This window comes from Peromyscus californicus, unplaced genomic scaffold (assembly GCF_007827085.1).
Source record: "Peromyscus californicus insignis strain IS unplaced genomic scaffold, ASM782708v3 Scaffold_12__1_contigs__length_115047231, whole genome shotgun sequence".
In the NCBI taxonomy this organism is placed as follows: Eukaryota; Metazoa; Chordata; class Mammalia; order Rodentia; family Cricetidae; genus Peromyscus; species Peromyscus californicus.
The window spans coordinates 87,339,721-87,356,470 of record NW_026294413.1 but is presented as its reverse complement, the minus strand read 5'-3'; the positions used below and the strand labels follow the sequence as shown (position 1 = coordinate 87,356,470).

General features: G+C 47.2%; 1 protein-coding gene across 2 annotated transcripts; it reads right to left on the bottom strand.

Moving 5' to 3' along the window:
• Nucleotides 1-959: 959 nt before the first annotated feature.
• On the bottom strand, nucleotides 960-16,646 carry Il17rb (interleukin 17 receptor B). Of its 2 annotated transcripts, none has more exons than XM_052733773.1 (11): nucleotides 16,517-16,646; nucleotides 14,925-14,949; nucleotides 14,038-14,178; nucleotides 12,210-12,337; nucleotides 11,176-11,302; nucleotides 9,968-10,015; nucleotides 8,453-8,601; nucleotides 7,863-7,928; nucleotides 6,788-6,890; nucleotides 5,557-5,652; nucleotides 960-4,768 (listed from the first exon to the last, which is right to left on the bottom strand). In XM_052733773.1, the coding sequence occupies exons 1-11, from the start codon at nucleotides 16,574-16,576 to the stop codon at nucleotides 4,206-4,208; spliced, it is 1,506 nt and encodes a 501-aa protein (XP_052589733.1). In that variant the 5' UTR covers nucleotides 16,577-16,646; the 3' UTR covers nucleotides 960-4,205. The 2 variants fall into 2 exon arrangements, with proteins under 2 accessions (XP_052589733.1, XP_052589734.1); XM_052733774.1 differs by having other exon boundaries at nucleotides 14,809-14,949; nucleotides 16,517-16,612.
• Between the last annotated feature and the right edge of the window lie 104 nt (nucleotides 16,647-16,750).

The following is a 16,750-nucleotide window of genomic DNA, read 5'->3' as shown; positions in this document are numbered from 1 at the left end:
TCATACTGCCACCCCACCCCACCCCACCCCACGCCCTCCCTGATGGGAAACCTTGCTGTCCAGCGGTCTATCCTGGTGCAGCCACATGGGGTGCTGTGGACTGCAGGAACTAGCTGTGGTGGTTGCCCTTTTCTCTAGCAGTAGTTAGGATCTAAAGCAGTCTGTTTGCGGTCTCCTCTTGCTCTCTCTGTTTCACCATGTGTGTGTGTGTGTGTGGGGGGGGGGGGGGGCGGGGTTCTCCTCTTGCTCTGTCTTTGTTTCACCGTGTGTGTGTGTGTGTGTGTGTGTGTGTGTGTGTGTGTGTGTGTGTTTGTGTTTGATTACAAAGTTTTCTGATTTTCTTTTTAAAAAAAAAACAAAGTTTGGGGTTGGGAATTTAGCTCAGTGGTAGAGCGATTGCCTAGCAAGCACAAGGCCCTGGGTTCGATCCTCACCTCGAAAAGAAAAAAAAAACAAAGTTTGATTTACAAAGTACCCATTCAGAACTGGGTTTCTGAGGCAGTGATTAGGATTTAAAGGCTGGGCTGGCTCGTTTTGTTACTGTTTCCTCTAGGGTAGGTTCAGGGAAAGAAACAACACAGTACCTGAAAAGGAAATCTTGTTCCCTTCCTAAAGCTAAACAGACAGGATTTAAGAATAATTTAGAACACCTTTAATCCCAGCACTTGGGAGGCAGAGGCAGGCCGATCTCCATGAGTTCAAAGCCAGCCTGGTCTACAGTGCAAGTTTAGGATAACCAGGGCTCCACAAAGGACCACCCACCAAAGGAATCATGTAGAGTTGTTAGCCTGTATTGTGAGCGGGGAGCAGGTGGCTGCTGTAAGTCACGACTAACTTCATCTTTAAGCCTCTAGTTTACCTTTTCCTGAAGAACCACGTAAAGGCTTTTGGAGTTCACTGTGATCAGCTGGCTTCAATCTGTGAACATTCTGGAGAAAAGTTGAACTTAACAGAGCCAGCCCTTCTACTGGTAGTGTGGGCCCTTAGGAAGCCTCTGAGCTGCAGCAAGGGAAAGAAAGGACAAGGTATAGACAAGGGCAGGGAACCTGGGGCTATGACACAGGAAGGCAGGGCAGGTGGAGCAAAATTGCTTAAGCCTGCAGTTATATATCTGCTCCTCCCAGCTCTATCGCCAGAATTGGCTTGGGGAGGATTGAGAGATTGATAGAGACAGATAAGACCTGGAGAGAGGCGTAGAATGTAGAAGTCTAAGATGGAGGAATTGCTGGGACTATAGGAGTCACCAGGTAAAGCTCAGTGGGTAGGACCAAGAGGGGTTCTCTGATGTAGCGAGGGTTAACCTGGTAATACCATTTGGATATATACTTTGAAAATACATAGTTTGAAAATTATCTGTTCTTTTACATTTTTGACCTAACATAGAATGTGATTTTATGTTTCTGGGCTGTTGGAACAGAGTTTACAGTCAGCTCCATGCTTTCAGAAGCATGATGTATCTGTGGTAATCATTCTCCACATGAGCATCTCTTACAGTGGTAGATGTTGATTCAGAGGAAGGTGGTTTCTGGTCCAAGTTGTGACAGAAGCTATATACATCTTCAGCACGTTTGTACAGCATCTGGCAGCTGTCTTACCAAGTAACAGCCTTGCCACACCAGGCACAGCCTCAGCCATCGTGCTCACGGAGCTGGATGCGGGGAGCTTGCACTTCATGCATCTTTGGGTGTGGGGCGTTTACCCAACCACCCCCACAATTCCCCAGAGTTTTCTTGAGTGCGAGCAGCAGGAAATATTAGATAGAAGGATTTATTGCGGAGAATCTTGCGGAGATAAACAGATAGAAAATAAAGGATAGCCTCGAGAGGGCCTGGAACCTATTCCAACAGGCCCCGACTGTCTCTGCCCCAGGGTTTTTATAGAGACGCCAAGGGGTGGAGCAAAAGACCTCCTTCCCCAGCACAGCCAAGTGCAGACCATCTCAGACACCTGCACTCAGGCCCGTGGTCCTAATCATCCTCTATGTGGACCTGCTGGGTAAAGCCACATTTGGGGTTTTATTTATTCATAAGACATATTAGAGTGCATGATGTGGCCTTTTACATTGGCTCTTTTTTTGCTTGCTCTTTACATTGATGCAGATTGAACCCAGGGCCTTGTACATCATACACAAATTCTCTGCCACTGAGCCACACCCCAAAACAAGACCTTTGAGGCTAATGTGCAGTTACAAACTTTCCCTTTATCCTGGAACTCACAGCTCCGCCCGCGTCCCTCCAGAGCACTGTTATTTAAAATGTATACCACAGGGGCTTGGGAGACAGCTCAGTGTTTAAGAGCACTCAATGCTCTCCCCGAGGACCCTGAGTTCAGTTCCCAGCACATGTCAGGCAGCTCACAACCATCTGTAACTCCAGCTCTAGGGGATCTGATGCCTTTGACCTCTTCTGAGTGGATACTTATACTCTATGTACATACCCACATGCAGACACACACACCTACGCATAATTAAAAATATATTTTTTAAAGTGTTTGCCACCACACCTGATCAATTACAAATCTGTTTTTGTTTTTAAACAAGGTTTCTCAATTATGTAGCTCTGGCTGTTCTGGAACTATGTAGACCAGACTGACTTCAAACTCAGAGATTTCTCTGCCTGGGATTAAAGGCATATGCCACCATGCCCAGCCTCTAGTTACAAACATTTAACAGTCAACTACCTGAACCTGGATCACGTTACAAAACAGATGATGCTGTATGAAGACTTACGACAAATGCATATGCTAATGTAGATAATTTCTGTGGTTTTTACATTAAGAAAAAGCTGCTTCAACAAGTCAAGAGCTAGAAGACTCAAGATGTTACAGATCTGTGTGCTATTACTGCTTGTACTGGTTTTTTGGTGTTTTTTAAAAAATAAGATTTATTTACATTAGGGGGTGTGGAGAGAGAGCTCAGTAGGGAAGAGCATTTGTTCTTGTAGAAGATGCTGGTTTGATTCCCAGCATCCACACGGTGGTTCACTCCTATCCATAACTGCAGTTCCAAGGTATCCACCCCCGTCTTCTGACCTCAGGCACCAGGCATGCACATGGTGCACAGACATAATGTAAGCAAAACACTGATGTGTGTGTGCAATAATTTTTTTTAATGTATATAGAGTGCCTTTAGAAGCCAGAAAGCAGTATCAGATCCCTCTGGAACTGGAGTTAAGATGGCTGTGAACTGCCATGTGGGTCCTGGGAACTGAACCCAGGTCCTCTGGAAGAGCAGTCAATGCTCTAAACCTCTGAGCCATCTCTCCAGCCCTTGGTTGTTTTTTAAAGTAATCGATTATAAAAAGATATATTACATGAAGAGAGCTAATTTCAGTGAATTAGTTTTGACTTGAACAGGAAGCATGTAATAACCATGAACTCTGGGAACTAGAACAGTGGATGGGTAATTGGGCAAAAGACTGTTTGGGACAGTCTTGCTATGTATCTCTGGCTGGCCTTGAACTCAGGAGTCCTCCTGCCTCTGCCACCTGAGTGCTGGGATTAAAGGTATGTGTTACCATGTCTGGCTGGTGAAGGGTTTTTATATTTACTGAAAAGTCACCTGTGAGGGGCTGAGATGCATTTGAGGGGCAGAGCATTTGTGTAGCCGTACAATACCCTAGGTTCATTTCCTAGCACTTGCACAATAAAAATAAAGGTTGCCTGTCCAGAAGTTTGGCAAGGGAAGGTGCTATACAGAGAGCACACAGTACAGTGGGTCATACAGAACACATACACTGGGTCATTGGTCAGGCAAGATGTGTCCAGCTTGTATGTGTAACAGGCTTTTCCTCTTAGGGAGCTACTGGATTAGTGAGTGCTTCTCAAATGGATTATTCATTAACACATTAAAATGTTACAGGGCTAAACAGAGCATGAGCAGTGCAAGACGGGACATCTGACTGCGAAATGCCTTGTTATTTCATGTTTGCCATGAGAATCGTTATTGGGCTTTGGGTAGAAATGTGATTGAGCTTTGGGAATTTATCTTCCATTCATTAATGTCTCTAACTGTATTATATGCATAAAACCTGCTAGTGACTAGCCTCAAGTTCTGACTCTGCAAACTCCATTTCTAAAGCAAGTTTTGTGATACAGTACTCCCTCCATGCAGCCTGTAGAGGAAGCTTCAGGGTCCTCACAAAGCTTTTTGTCACTGGAATTGGTAAGGGTAGGAGGGCTTCAGGGTCTCCCTTCTCCCGGACGGACTACAACAGGGAACAGCTGCCATGGCAGGCCCGTGACCGTTTCTTCATTGACATGTTCCGTGCAGCTCTGAGCAGTTCTGTGTGGAAAGCCGCGGCGTCCTTCATGAGCCGATACTGGGGGCAGGCACTCAGAGCAGTATAGTCGCCCTTGATGTCCGCCCCGCCGAGGTAGACCACCAGGTATTTGTGCAGATGAGCCTGGGTGCTGAAATCGCTACAGAAAAGGTTAAAGGCGAGGGGGAAGAGGTCCTGAGAACTCTCCCTGGCTCCGTCCTTGTCCTGGCGGCAGGCACTGTCACAGAGACTGTGGGCATCACTGGAAAGAAGGAAGACCACTTTATCTGCCGCTTGCTTCTGGGTGGTAAGCCACTGCACCGGACCCATCTGGGCTATTTTCTTTGTCTGCCATTTTTCGAGGATGACCTCACTTCTGCAGTGGTTCTGAAGGAAGTCGGTGAAGCGGCAGACGGTATGAGGGAAGCATATCTCCGATGGGTAAACCACCAGGACTTTAATGAGGGGCAGCAGCATGTTGGTAGTAGGAAAGGAAGTCGAGCTCCTTTCTGTGGGGAGGAATTTTGTTAACTGAGTAGCAAATAGCAGGCCTTTCCAGTAGTCTAAACCATCCCCAATAAATGATCCCCACCAGAGAACGTCAGCCAGGATCAGGATTTGTTCCTGCCAGAGGAATAACAGCCCTGATAGTTCCTTCAAATACCTGAAACACTGATGCTTGAATCTTAACAGCATTTTAAAAGATGGCTTTCTAAGCCTCCATTGGTAAATCAGACTTCATAGTCAAGCTCTGTATTTTCAGATAAACTCACAGCAGCTGTTTAGGCTTGGGGGCACCGGGTTTGAAGCAAGCCGTTAAAACTTCTGTACTTTGCCAGAGAGGTAACCTCTACATGTCATATCAGGAGTTGGGTCAGCTCTGTACTATTTTCTACCTGCAGGTGGTAGAGTTTCTCCATATTGCTGTAAAGTTAAGCCCCACACTGTGCTACGAAACAAGCTAACACAGCGCCAACAGCATCCTGTAAATGCAGGTATTCCTGAGATGAAAGTTCATGTGGCTTTCTTAGCTTAAAGTATGGAGCTAATCTTCTGCCATGACATAGAAACAACTCACAGGGTACACTAAGAGGTCCTTTTTGGTTTTTTGAGATAGGTTCTCACATAGTTCAAGCTGGCCTTGAACAGTAATTAATTGAGGATGTCCTTGAACTCCTGATCCCCCTTCCTCTTCCTCCCAAGGGCTAAGAGTGCAGGTTTATGCTACCACATCTAGCTCTATTTCCTTTTCAGACAGGGAGGGATCTCAGAGTATCTTCAGAGTGACCACCCTTACCTTGCCTCCAGGTTAGGTAGATCGCAACTGCCAGGACCCATGTAGCTACCAGCAGCACCAGGATGAGGGGCAGCCAGCTTCCCAGAATGCTTCTATCTGCAGGAAACAGCTCAGTCACCTTAGCAAGCAAAGCTACATTTGTCCTCTACTTGTAAACATTTTTTTTTACTCTCCTTGGTGGAAGTTTAGACCTTTTCAAACCAAGGGCTAGAAGATCTTTAGGGGGTGTGCTGATCAAGGATCCAGGTCTCTATCAAAAAAATCTATTACTGTGGGCTGGAGAGATAGCTTGGCCATTAAAGGCTAGGCTCACAACCAATAAATAAAAATATTACTGTGATGTGTGTGAATGCAGGCACACATGTGCCACAGTGTGTGTGGGGGGTGGGTCAGAGGACATCATTAGGGCATTTGTTCTCTACATCCCCCATGGGTTCTAGGGATCAAACCCAGGTTGCAAATGATTCTCCCCATTGAGTGATCTCTCCTGCCCTCTCCCTAGATTCTCAACAGGGAATTAAGGGACGTTCTCCAAACTCAGGTCTCTATTCCTCAAGCACAGAAGCATTTTCAGTGGTAACCAGAGTTTGGTGGTGGTTTTGTGTTGGAAGAATCTTCGTTCCTCAGGATGAACTTCCATACAGATGCACACACAGCAGTGTGCCCACATAGACGTCAAGCTATCTAAAGCTGGTCTGGCTGTTTTCATCTTTTGGCCCCACCCATGGGCTAGTTTTAGAACGTTTTATTTGTCCATTGTTAGCAAAAAGAACTGACGCATCTCTAAATCCAGAGACATTTTCCAGAACATACTCTCAGGCACCAGGGAGGCGTCTTTGGGTGCCAGTATTCCTGATTTGTTAACCAAATAAGATTCAGAGAGAGCTGGAATACCTTGAAATGCACACTTCCTCATGGACTCACAGTCCTTTATACTCAGTAACTCTTTCCACAGCCTTGTGGCACTTTAAACAACCATTTTGCGCTCTTTTTACCCCTTCTGTACATCCTGCTTTCGAAAAGATAGTGTCTTCATAAATAAAGACTTTGTTCGTACTTGGTTATGAGATCTCTGGGGTAGCACAGACATTGTTCTGTCACACCAGTTCAGGGTACACAGGCAGGGACCTCTTAATGCTCCCCATGGACACAGTATAACCTGTTACATCTCAAAGGGGCCCTGTGTGTCCTGAGCCTCTCTGCTCATCCTGTGGTAATGATTGGTACTCACTGTTAGCTGGAGCGGGGAAGGGAGCACTTGTCTCTGAACAAGGCACAACTATTCCTTGGCGTCGGATGCAGTCAGGGGCACAGGTGTGGAAATACGGAGTCAGCTGAGAAAAGGGAGGCACACGGCAGTGTTCACACTTCCAACACAAACTTTTTTTTTTTTTTAATCCTTTCACCTCTTGGCATGGTCAACATTTTTCCCCTTGTTTACACCCAATAGCACACAAACCCAGTCTGGTGACTCCAAACCCAAATGCCTACAATGCCCTTGACCTTTGTGCTTGTTACTGACATAGTGTTTTCCTTATCTAAAAGGGTGGCTACATCCTAATAAACATACAAATCTATCCCCAGGACAAGAGTAGGTGAGTTCCCTGGCACTAGGAAAGTCCATGACTTCCTGAAATCTGCAGTTGCAGTGTGCCAGGGTCTGCTTTCTGGGCCATCCTGAGCACTTCATGTTCCAGGGAGTGGAGGACGGCACTTGGGTGTGGTTGCGCTGCACTGTGACCCTCCATGTCGTAAACTACAGGGACCCGACAGTACCTACTCTTCCAACTTCCTCTTTCCACCTGGGCCAACTGAGGCTCCCAGAAGACGAACAGTTGTTACTCTCCTAAGTTCAGACACCGACCTGGACTCCAGCCTTCCAGCTTCAAACCTTTGCGGCTTCACTTTTCAATTAAAACTGAGGACTTGGGGAAATAAAATGACTGTCCGATCTCAGACTTACTCTGAAGATCTTTAATATAAAATAGAAATAAAAGCGCTTTGGAAAGTCAACAGCTGCTGATCCAAACAAAAGGCACCACAACTATAGAGTCAGCTGTTTTATCTCACCGCTATAGACTAATAAGGAGTCCCTGGCTACCCGGCTTGATGGGGACTACTGGGGAGAGACTTGCCATCCTTAAAATGCATTCAGAGGGTAGTATGTGTCAGTTGTTGAACACGTACCTAGAATTCAAGAGGTCCTAGGTCCGGTCCCTAGCTTCCCACCAACACGTGCACATACAGAAAGCATCCATGGTGGAGGACACAGTTCTCCGGGGACCCTCCCTTCCCCCCAGCCTCACCTGCACCACAGCACCTTCAGGCCCACTGTCCACCAGAATGGCTACAGACGTCCGCGTCAGTTTATTCTGGTGCAGATAAGTGAAACACAGTCAGGCACTAAAAATCCCGAGTGAGTACATAGCCCGCCAGTGACGAAGCCACTGCTCCTAACTGACTTCTGATGCATCGGACTATGCGAATAAGGACTCCCTTCAGGAGCCTAGAACGTCTGTCTTTAGTTGGCTTTAGATTTGTCTCCAGAACGCCTACAGAGGCTTGTTTCTGCTACATCAATCAAAGTAGCCCAACATGCTTGGCCAACAGATAGCGCTGGGCTCTCTGGAAAGAAAACCTATTTGAAGGATTCTGTTACCTTGGTTTTGGGGTTTTTTTTTTTTTTTTTTTTTTTTGGTCTTTTTTGTTATTTTGTCTTTTTTTCCCCCCCAGAGCTGAGGACCGAACCCAGGGCCTTGCGCTTGCTAGGCAAGCGCTCTACCACTGAGCTAAATCCCCAACCCCTATTTGAAGGATTCCAAAGTGTCTGTACATCAAGTTTCTTGAAGCCAGAGGTTGGGGGTGGGGTGGAATAAGGGGGGGGAGGGGAAAGTACCTCCAGCACTTCAGAAACCCCCAATGGCATGTTCATGTCGCATAGAATGAAAACGCCATATTTATTTCCAAGGGGACTGGTTGTAAAATTCACTTCAACCATCTTCTCGTTCTTCTTACAAGCAGTGATGTTTGGGTCCCACAGGCTTCCTACAAGTTGAGAGAGAACCACATGGGTGACCCGATAACCCCTCCCTTATCTGAGTCCCCAGGGGCGCTTTACAGACGCAAATCTCAATCCTTAGGCACACACCTAAGAGACTAAGAGACGGGGACTCAACTATAGTATATCTTCCAACACTGTTCCCGGGATCACAAAGTACCTGATGTCCAAGAAAGTTTAGAGACACACACACACACACCCCACCCGCCAGATACCATTACTTTGCTAGAAATGGCTTCCTTGAGCTGGGAGTGGTAGGTACAGACCACAGTCTATGATACAATTCAATGCTCACCCTACATTTCGAGGTAAGAGAGCAAGGACCGCTGTTTTCTCCTTTCTCAGGTGGGAGGAGGGGCCTCAGTTTAGGTATGCTCTAAAATATGGAGTCAGTGAACTGAGGCTCGGAACTTAGAGGCACAAAGACAGGCTGCCAGTTGTACTGGATATAAAGGAAGGAAGGAAATATCACACAGCTTACAGGAATCCCCGGCAGATCAACGATCAGAAAGTCTGTTGCCTCACTCATGTGACTTGCAAATAAGACTGGGCAAATTTCCAGGAACATGTATATATAATAGCACAGGTTAGCTTCCCTGCTGATGGGAATGGTTCGGCCCCTGGCTGGGAGCTGGTTCTAGGAGTGAATTGGAGGACTCATCCTAGGTCCTGGACCTCACACCCTTAGAGTGGCAAAATTCTTTTAGAGTGATCTCTTGGTGGGAGGAATGGTCACCCCATCCCCACCGCCAGCCCCACCCCACCCCCGCAATGCCAGTATCACTAACCTCAGTAGCATCACAAGACTCTACTGCTTGGAAATTTATACTCCCCCTTAGAAGTTGGGATGAGGGACTGACTATCCGAAAGCAGCTCCCTCACAATTGAGGGGCTTCTAAGAGTCTAGACCATAGAGGAGGTAGGCTTTCAAGAAGGCCTCCAGGGCCTTACTTGGACAAACACTGACCCTGTTTTTTAAATCCAAACAGAAGGTACCCAGAGCCCCCACTGACCACAGGTCAGTTGTAATAAGCAGGTGTAAAGGCTAGTGGGACTCTCGTCCAATCACAAAACAGCTTTCTATGGGCACTGCTGTTAAGTGGAACTTGGGATAAAGTGTTAGTTTAGGCAAGGGGCAGGGGTAGTTTCCTGTTGCTGTTGCTGTGCTATGTAAACCTAAGAGTCTGTCCCAGTCTGGACAGCTGCTTAGCCCAAAGCAGCTCCTTCACTGAGTGGCTTGGACAGAGAACTTCCATCTCTACATCTCAGTTCTTTATCTGTCTGAGACTGGATGGAACTTCATGGGTCCCAGTTAGGAGTACCTCCAAATAACAAGAACAAAATGCTACTTACCCGCCTCAATGCACTGCTTTTTATATTTCATTACATGGTCTAGGCAGCCTGGGAATTTGAATGAAAGTTGTTCCATTTGAGTAAAAGGTATCTCTATTATAACCCCTTGCCCAGTACACACACACACACACACACACACACACACACACACACACACACACCCCACATACACTCTCTTCAGATACAAGAGAGATGGCAGATCTGAACAGGACACAACCATTTTACAGTTAAACAGAAATTCATCCACCCGTGGAAGCTGTAAGTAGTCTCACTTAAGTACAGCCTTTATCAAATCGGTCACCAACAAGTGACTTGGAAACCAAAGAGGAGCAGCTAATAATACATGTAGTTTCTGCCTCTTCCAGACATGAGGCTCTAGGTGGTGGGTACCCAGATGCCTAGTAGACATGATCCTCACCAACAATGTCACATACTACATCCAGATAGGACATAGTGAGGAAGGCCCAATGCCTCCTGTGGGATTCATACCCAAATCTCAGATCCCTGGCCTACATATGAAACAAACATCAGGCAAACTCAGATTGGAGACAATCTATATGATGTTTGATGAGGTCATGAAAACTAATGGCCAGAGAAGGTTGAGGTTGCGGCATAAGGGGCTGAATGCCTCTGGAACAGGAAGAAAATGTAATGGATAAGCAGCTGAAATCCCCAAAGCCTGGTGTTTGGTTGATAGAAATATGCCGATGTTATCTTCCTAGTTTTCATAAGTGTACCCTGAAAACAGGATGCTGACGACCAGAGGAACTGGGAGCTACAGGGAATTTTGTCTACTTTTACAGCTTTTCAAAAACCATCCCCAAATAAAACTCACTTTAAAAAATCCCAGTGAGCTTTGGTGTCATCAGCTGGAAAGTACTATGGAGTAAATGGTGTGGCACCAAAGCTACCCTGGATGGCTTGAGGAGCAGAGTCAGAGCATCACCATTGCCGTGTGTACAGCCCAGGGCAAGTGCTTGGAGAGATGATGAATTCTGCATCCTGCCTGGCGCCCAGGAACATGCCTTCCCCACACTTACCTGACTTAACCCTCTCCACCCTGAGTGAGGGGTGGTTAGTACTATGTCCGCAGATGGGGAAACCTACAGCTTTGGAGGCTTCCCAAGACTCTCTGCACCAACCCACATGCCATAACACAGGCGAGATAGTGAGACGGACGGAATAGGCCAAGAGGTGGGGCAGTTTACCTGGAGAGGTGAAGTTCGCAGACAGGGAAGGGCTGTCTTCGTTCATATTAGCATTGGGGATGTTATGGGCCCCGATGAAGTAGAGTGTGCTCGGCTCCACAGCAAAGCCTGCATAGGAGAAGGTCCACTGCAAAGCAAGACAGGACAGTTCTGCAGTGCAAGAGCGGGGCTCTGGACGGCTGTTCTCACTTGTGAATGTTTCACATTCATGGTGAGGGTGTGCATGTGTGTGTGTATGTGTGTGTATACACTAATGGAGGATCATGCACAGTGTATGTGTGTGTGAACACTAGTGGGGGATCATGCCACAGTGTGTGTGTGTGTGTGTGTGTGTGTGTATACACTAGTGCTACAGTGTGTGTGTGTGTGTGTGTGTGTGTGTGTGTGTGTGTGTGTACATTAGTTGGGGATCATGTCACAGTGTGTGTGTGTGTGTGTGTGTGTGTGTGTGTGTGTGTGAACACTAGTGGGGGATCATGCCACAGTGTGTGTGTGTGTATGCTAATGAAGAATCATGCACAGTTCATGTGTGTGCATGTGTATACACTAGTGGGGGATCATGCACTCTGTGTGTGTGTGTGTGTGTGTGTGTGTGTGTGTGTGTGTATGTGTACACTCGTGGGGGTACACTGTGTGTGTAGGTCAGGACAACTTGGAGGACTTGTTCTCTCTACCATGTGTGTCCTATGGACTAAATTCAGCCCCCTTTTCACTTGCCATTAATCTCTATGTTCCAGTTGAAACAGGTCTCTGGTCAATGTCTATGTAGGGAATGGGCCCAGCCCAGTTTGCTGATATAACTCAGAATCGGAGAGGAGTGGCATTTTAGAGCTAGAATATAATTTAAGTCAGCTCCCCTCACTTTGTGGGACCATGAGTCTCAAAGATGCTGACATCCCCAGGCAGACTAATGGCGTTTAAACCCAGGCAGGCATCTTGCTCTGCATCATCAGGCTTTTCTGAGGCCCGCTATTCATGATTCTCAAGCAAAGGGCCCATCTGTCAACCACAGCCATGGGCCTGCAAGCACTTACTTTGCCACCGGAAGGTCTGGTCTGACTTCGGAAGGCCTCTGTGTAATTGCACCTCACACAGCTGTACGACTGCATGTTGCTTATGCCAGTCACACAGATCTTGGTGGCCTTCAACAAGCGGATGCTGGCTGCAGAGACAGGGATGTGGGAAGGTGTTTTATTAGCACTTATGTGGCTCAGATAGTACTCTATCCTTTAAATGCTTCATCTCAGCTGGTGGGTACTGTGGCATCCAATGTGCAGATGGGGTGAATGAGACTTTGGGAGTCTTGGGGGGGCGGGTACTCTGCCTGAGCTTTCACAGCTCAGCAGCAGCAGATGCAAACCCAAATTCCAAAGCCTAGGAGCTCTACTCCTTCTAGGTTGGCCTGAGTTGTACAAAGTGCCCGTGGTTAGAGATGCCATCGGCCCCATTCTAGGTCTCTTGAGGGTGACAGATTGCTTGAGGGTCTGTCCATATCCTAAGGTTGTCTTTCTGTGCATACATATGGGTACTTCCATTGAGTGTGTCTAAGAATGGAATTAATGGGTCCTATACACTGCATATTTCTAGTTTAGAAGATGCTTCGGGCTTTAGCTTTGACTCCTTTTTTTTTTTCTAAAAAAAAAAAAAAAAAAAAACCTGCCCAAACATCAGTCCCAGACTGTGCCTATTTTGACTGCCCTATGCCCATGCAGACCATTCTTTGTTGTGGGTCTGTTTCTCTATCTCTATCCCTACCTTTCCAAGTTCCCTTTAAAGTGCCTAACAACATCGACCAAAGACCTGCTTGGTGTGGGGCCAAAGCCTATTGTAGCATCTCACAGGAGTCTTTTGGGGTCCTGCCCTGGTCCCTCTGGCCCACCCCACTCACATAGAGCGCAACTCCCTTTGAGGCATCCCTTCACATTGCTTGTGGCTGCCTTTCTTACTACTCTGAAAAATGTACTGATGAAGACTGTCATTGACTCATTTCCCCAGGTAAATGGATCCTTCTCCTGGCTCTTCTCACCATCACCGTTAAGTTTTTTGAGACAAGGTCTCACCCTGTAGCCCACTGTCCTGGAACCCAGTATATGCCCCAGGCTGGTCTCAAACTTGCCACAATCTCCCTGTTAAAGTCTCCCATGGGCTGGGTAAATGGACTCTTGACTAAACCAAGTTTAACGTGGGAAAATGGAAACCACAAGCAAAGGCATTAGGGTCCTAGCATTGACTTGGCTAAGGATTTGATTAATTATGCTTTCTGCATAATCTGGAGGAAATACCAGGACTTCCATGATGCTGTTTGAGGAGTGGGAAATTAGCCCAAGCCAGAGCTTTTCCTAAACTAGGGGAACCATCTCTTCAGTGAAGTCTAACTGCAGAATGACACTGCTCACCAGGAGCTTGGCACATTTTTACAACCAGCAGATGCCACAAACTGCCCAACCCCGGGTGCTGCCTGGGCTTCCTTCCTTTCAATCACTTCCGAGCCAGAGTAGCCCCCAAACCCCCATCCTGGCTTTGAACCTCTAGCTCAGTTTTGTTCTTCCATGTGCTACTGTAGGCATGATCACTGACACAACTGTATAGCTCTTTGGAGTCTGGCAGCTTGTATTTGTGACATCCATATTGCTACATACACAAAGAGAATTCTCATTGTTGAGTTGCAAAGTTTCCACTTTGTGGTTCTTTTAGGCTCTTGGTCATCTGGATGGTGTTATGAACAGTGTTACTGTACACATCCTAGGGTGTGTCTTTGCTTTGTATGCCTATGTATGTCTGTGGTACGTGCCTAGGAGTGGAATTAATGGGTCCTATATCCTTCACATTTCTGGTTTAGTAGATACTTTGATGCAAACTTACCATCTGCCCGGAGTATCCAGCTTATGTTCATCAAAATTGAAAAATCCTCTGGTGCAACCCTTGTTTTAACAAGTTCCACTTGGAGGTCCCTCAAGTCTCCTGGGGTGAGTGTGTGTTGGACCATCCACTCTGGAGATGGCCCTGGGGAAAGGCAGGAAGACTTCCTATGACACTCCTATTTCAGGCCCAGTCAGAAGTTATTTCCTCCAAGTGATCTGTCCTGTTCCATCACAACTCACTTCTGCTAAGGAAAGCCAAACTTCTTCTGGATGCTGGCTGATTTATACATCTGAATAAATTCTCTCCATTTCATGGTCCCAAACTATACAGCACTTGGGGTGTTTCAGGTGTGCGCGCATGCGTGTTTAGTTTGACACGTTCACTAACGTCAGTCCTGACTTCTCCATGCCTCAGGCCTGGACTCAGACAGCTAGCCCACATCACAACCACTTTCTCAACTCTTCACCTTTGCTGCCATCCACCTCCCCGTCCTGTTCACTCTCACCATTCACATTTCTTGGGCAAAACCCATTCATTCTTCAAAGGCTACCATGTCAGGTACCTATGTGTAAAACATTTGCTTCCTAGTCCCAACAATAAATGGTATAGCCCCTACCACCACAATGGATGTCCCTCTCTGGAGTGGCAGCCACTGCTTCCCACTTAGCACGGTGAGTTCCACTCTGCCTGTGAGCTAATTCACCAGGAGGAGCCCAGCCCATCTCAAACACACCCTTACTCCCCAAACTCTGCCTTGAAAACCTCACTCACGTTTGCTAACAAGGCAATGCATCACCAAGTGCCTGGTCTACCAAGACCCGCTGCCTGATTCAGACCTTCTTAATGTCCAACTGTGCTTCCAAATATCCATTCTCTAATGCACCTACCAGTCTCAGGGCCACATTGAATAGTCTGCGGGAAAGAGAGAAACCAAATGTCATGTTGAAGCCGGCAAACCACAATGCTCTTTTTACCAAATTAGGCAAAACACCATCTTTTTCCTTAGATGCATGCACAAGTGACAAGTTTTCAACGAAAAGATGAGCTGGGAGCTGGAGAGATGGCTCAACAGTTAACGCAGCACACTGTTCTTGCAGAGGACCTGTGTTCAGGTCCCAGCTCCCACATCAGACAACTCACATCTGCCTATAACTCCAGCTCTAGAACTCAACGCCTCTGGTTCCTGAGGACATGTTCACAGGCATTCACACTCACGTACGTACGTACGTACACACACACACACACACACACACACACACACACACACCTTCCCTGCCTCAGATTACTGATGGCCATTTTGGGGTACTTTAACTATCTACTGTGTTAACTATCTGCTGGTTTTCAGGACAGTGTAATATGTATTGATTTCTCCAAGTGAACCTTTGGCTGTGCAGAGAGGAAAGCAGGTAGTAGTGGAGCAGCCCGACGTACCTTCCCCAGGCTCATGTCATACCTCTGTTTTGATCTAAGACTCAGCTGAGCTACTGAGAAAACAGGGGGCAATTGTGATTTCATCACATCTTTCTAAAACAGCTTTCAAAAAGTAAAACTCCTCAATGTCTGAGAAAGGCCAGTACTCAATAAACCCTTTGAAGTTTACACAAGGAAAATAATGAATAGTATGGTTCGGGAATAGTATAGTGAGCCTCAAACGTTTATTTCAGTCGTTATCGATCTTCAGTGGCAAGATCCAATGTGACAGACCCAGAGGACTCCAGGATCCCAGCTTCCTCATTTCCAAAGACCTCGTGACGGCAGAAAACAAAGGTTTTGGTGGGGCAAATTTGGTTTGGGTGAAGTCATCCATGGTCCTTTGCTTTATGGCGTTCTTTTTAAACAAATGAGCCATCCACTAGGAACTAAGATCCAGTTGAATGGTAATAAGAGGAGACACAGGGAAAAGCCAAGCAACAGCGTGACCATTCACAAAGCCCATTCGGTTGTCCTCACAGCAAATGCCCCCAGGACAGTTTTCTGTTGTATAGAGAGGGCAAGGACAGTAGCTGATGGCTTCAGTACACCATATACTAGCTTTGGCTTTCCCAGCAATCAAGGAAAAGCAAGCAAGCAGACAGGTACAGTGTGTTCTGACGACCCAAGAGGTGGGTCCGCACAGGTGTGACGGAAACTGTCTAGTCACCATGAACCAGGAGGTGAGGCATGGCACCCGTGTGAGTCCACCATTTTATTAAGGAGAATACTAAGACTCGATGAGCCCAAATGTCCAGGGTGGCATCTGTGACAGATATAAATCTCATGTCTCCAGCAAGATAAATTCCAGGCTAGGAATAGAGGGATGATGAAAGTGCAAGGTAACCATTATGGTTACCTCAGGTGTGCAAATCTGGCCCCTTCCAGAGGGTGGTCCATGGACAATTTCCTAGAAACATGAGCTGTCGGGGCTTACGCCTGTCAGGGTTCTGGTAAAAGGATGGGAAACCAAGAAAAAGGGCGCTCACATGGGGACGGGGATGCTTACCGGCTCTCGGGGCACGGTGCTCCCGCACACTGCAGCCAGGCTCAGCAACACCAGCAACATGACCCAGCCACCGCCCACCACCACGCGGAGCTGGGGCGGGCGGTTCAGGGTCCTCTTATCCAGGTGCCCGCCCGCGGCAGCTCTCTCCGGGCTCCGCCTCCTACAGTGCCGCCCTGCCCTAGCTGGGGCGGGCGCTGGCCGGGTCCCAGGACCGTAAAGTGGCGGCCCTGTCGC

What these genes read in the sequence shown, in the direction of transcription:
- Il17rb (XM_052733773.1), bottom strand. Translation starts at nt 16,576, where the DNA reads ATGTTGCTGGTGTTGCTGAGCCTGGCTGCAGTGTGCGGGAGCACCGTG. An exon ending in GCACCGTGCCCCGAGAGCCG is followed by an intron (nt 14,950 to 16,516) that starts GTAAGCATCCCC and finishes TCTTTCCCGCAG; the next exon opens with ACTATTCAATGTGGCCCTGA. An exon ending in CTGGATACTCCGGGCAGATG is followed by an intron (nt 12,338 to 14,037) that starts GTAAGTTTGCAT and finishes CTGTCTCTGCAG; the next exon opens with CCAGCATCCGCTTGTTGAAG.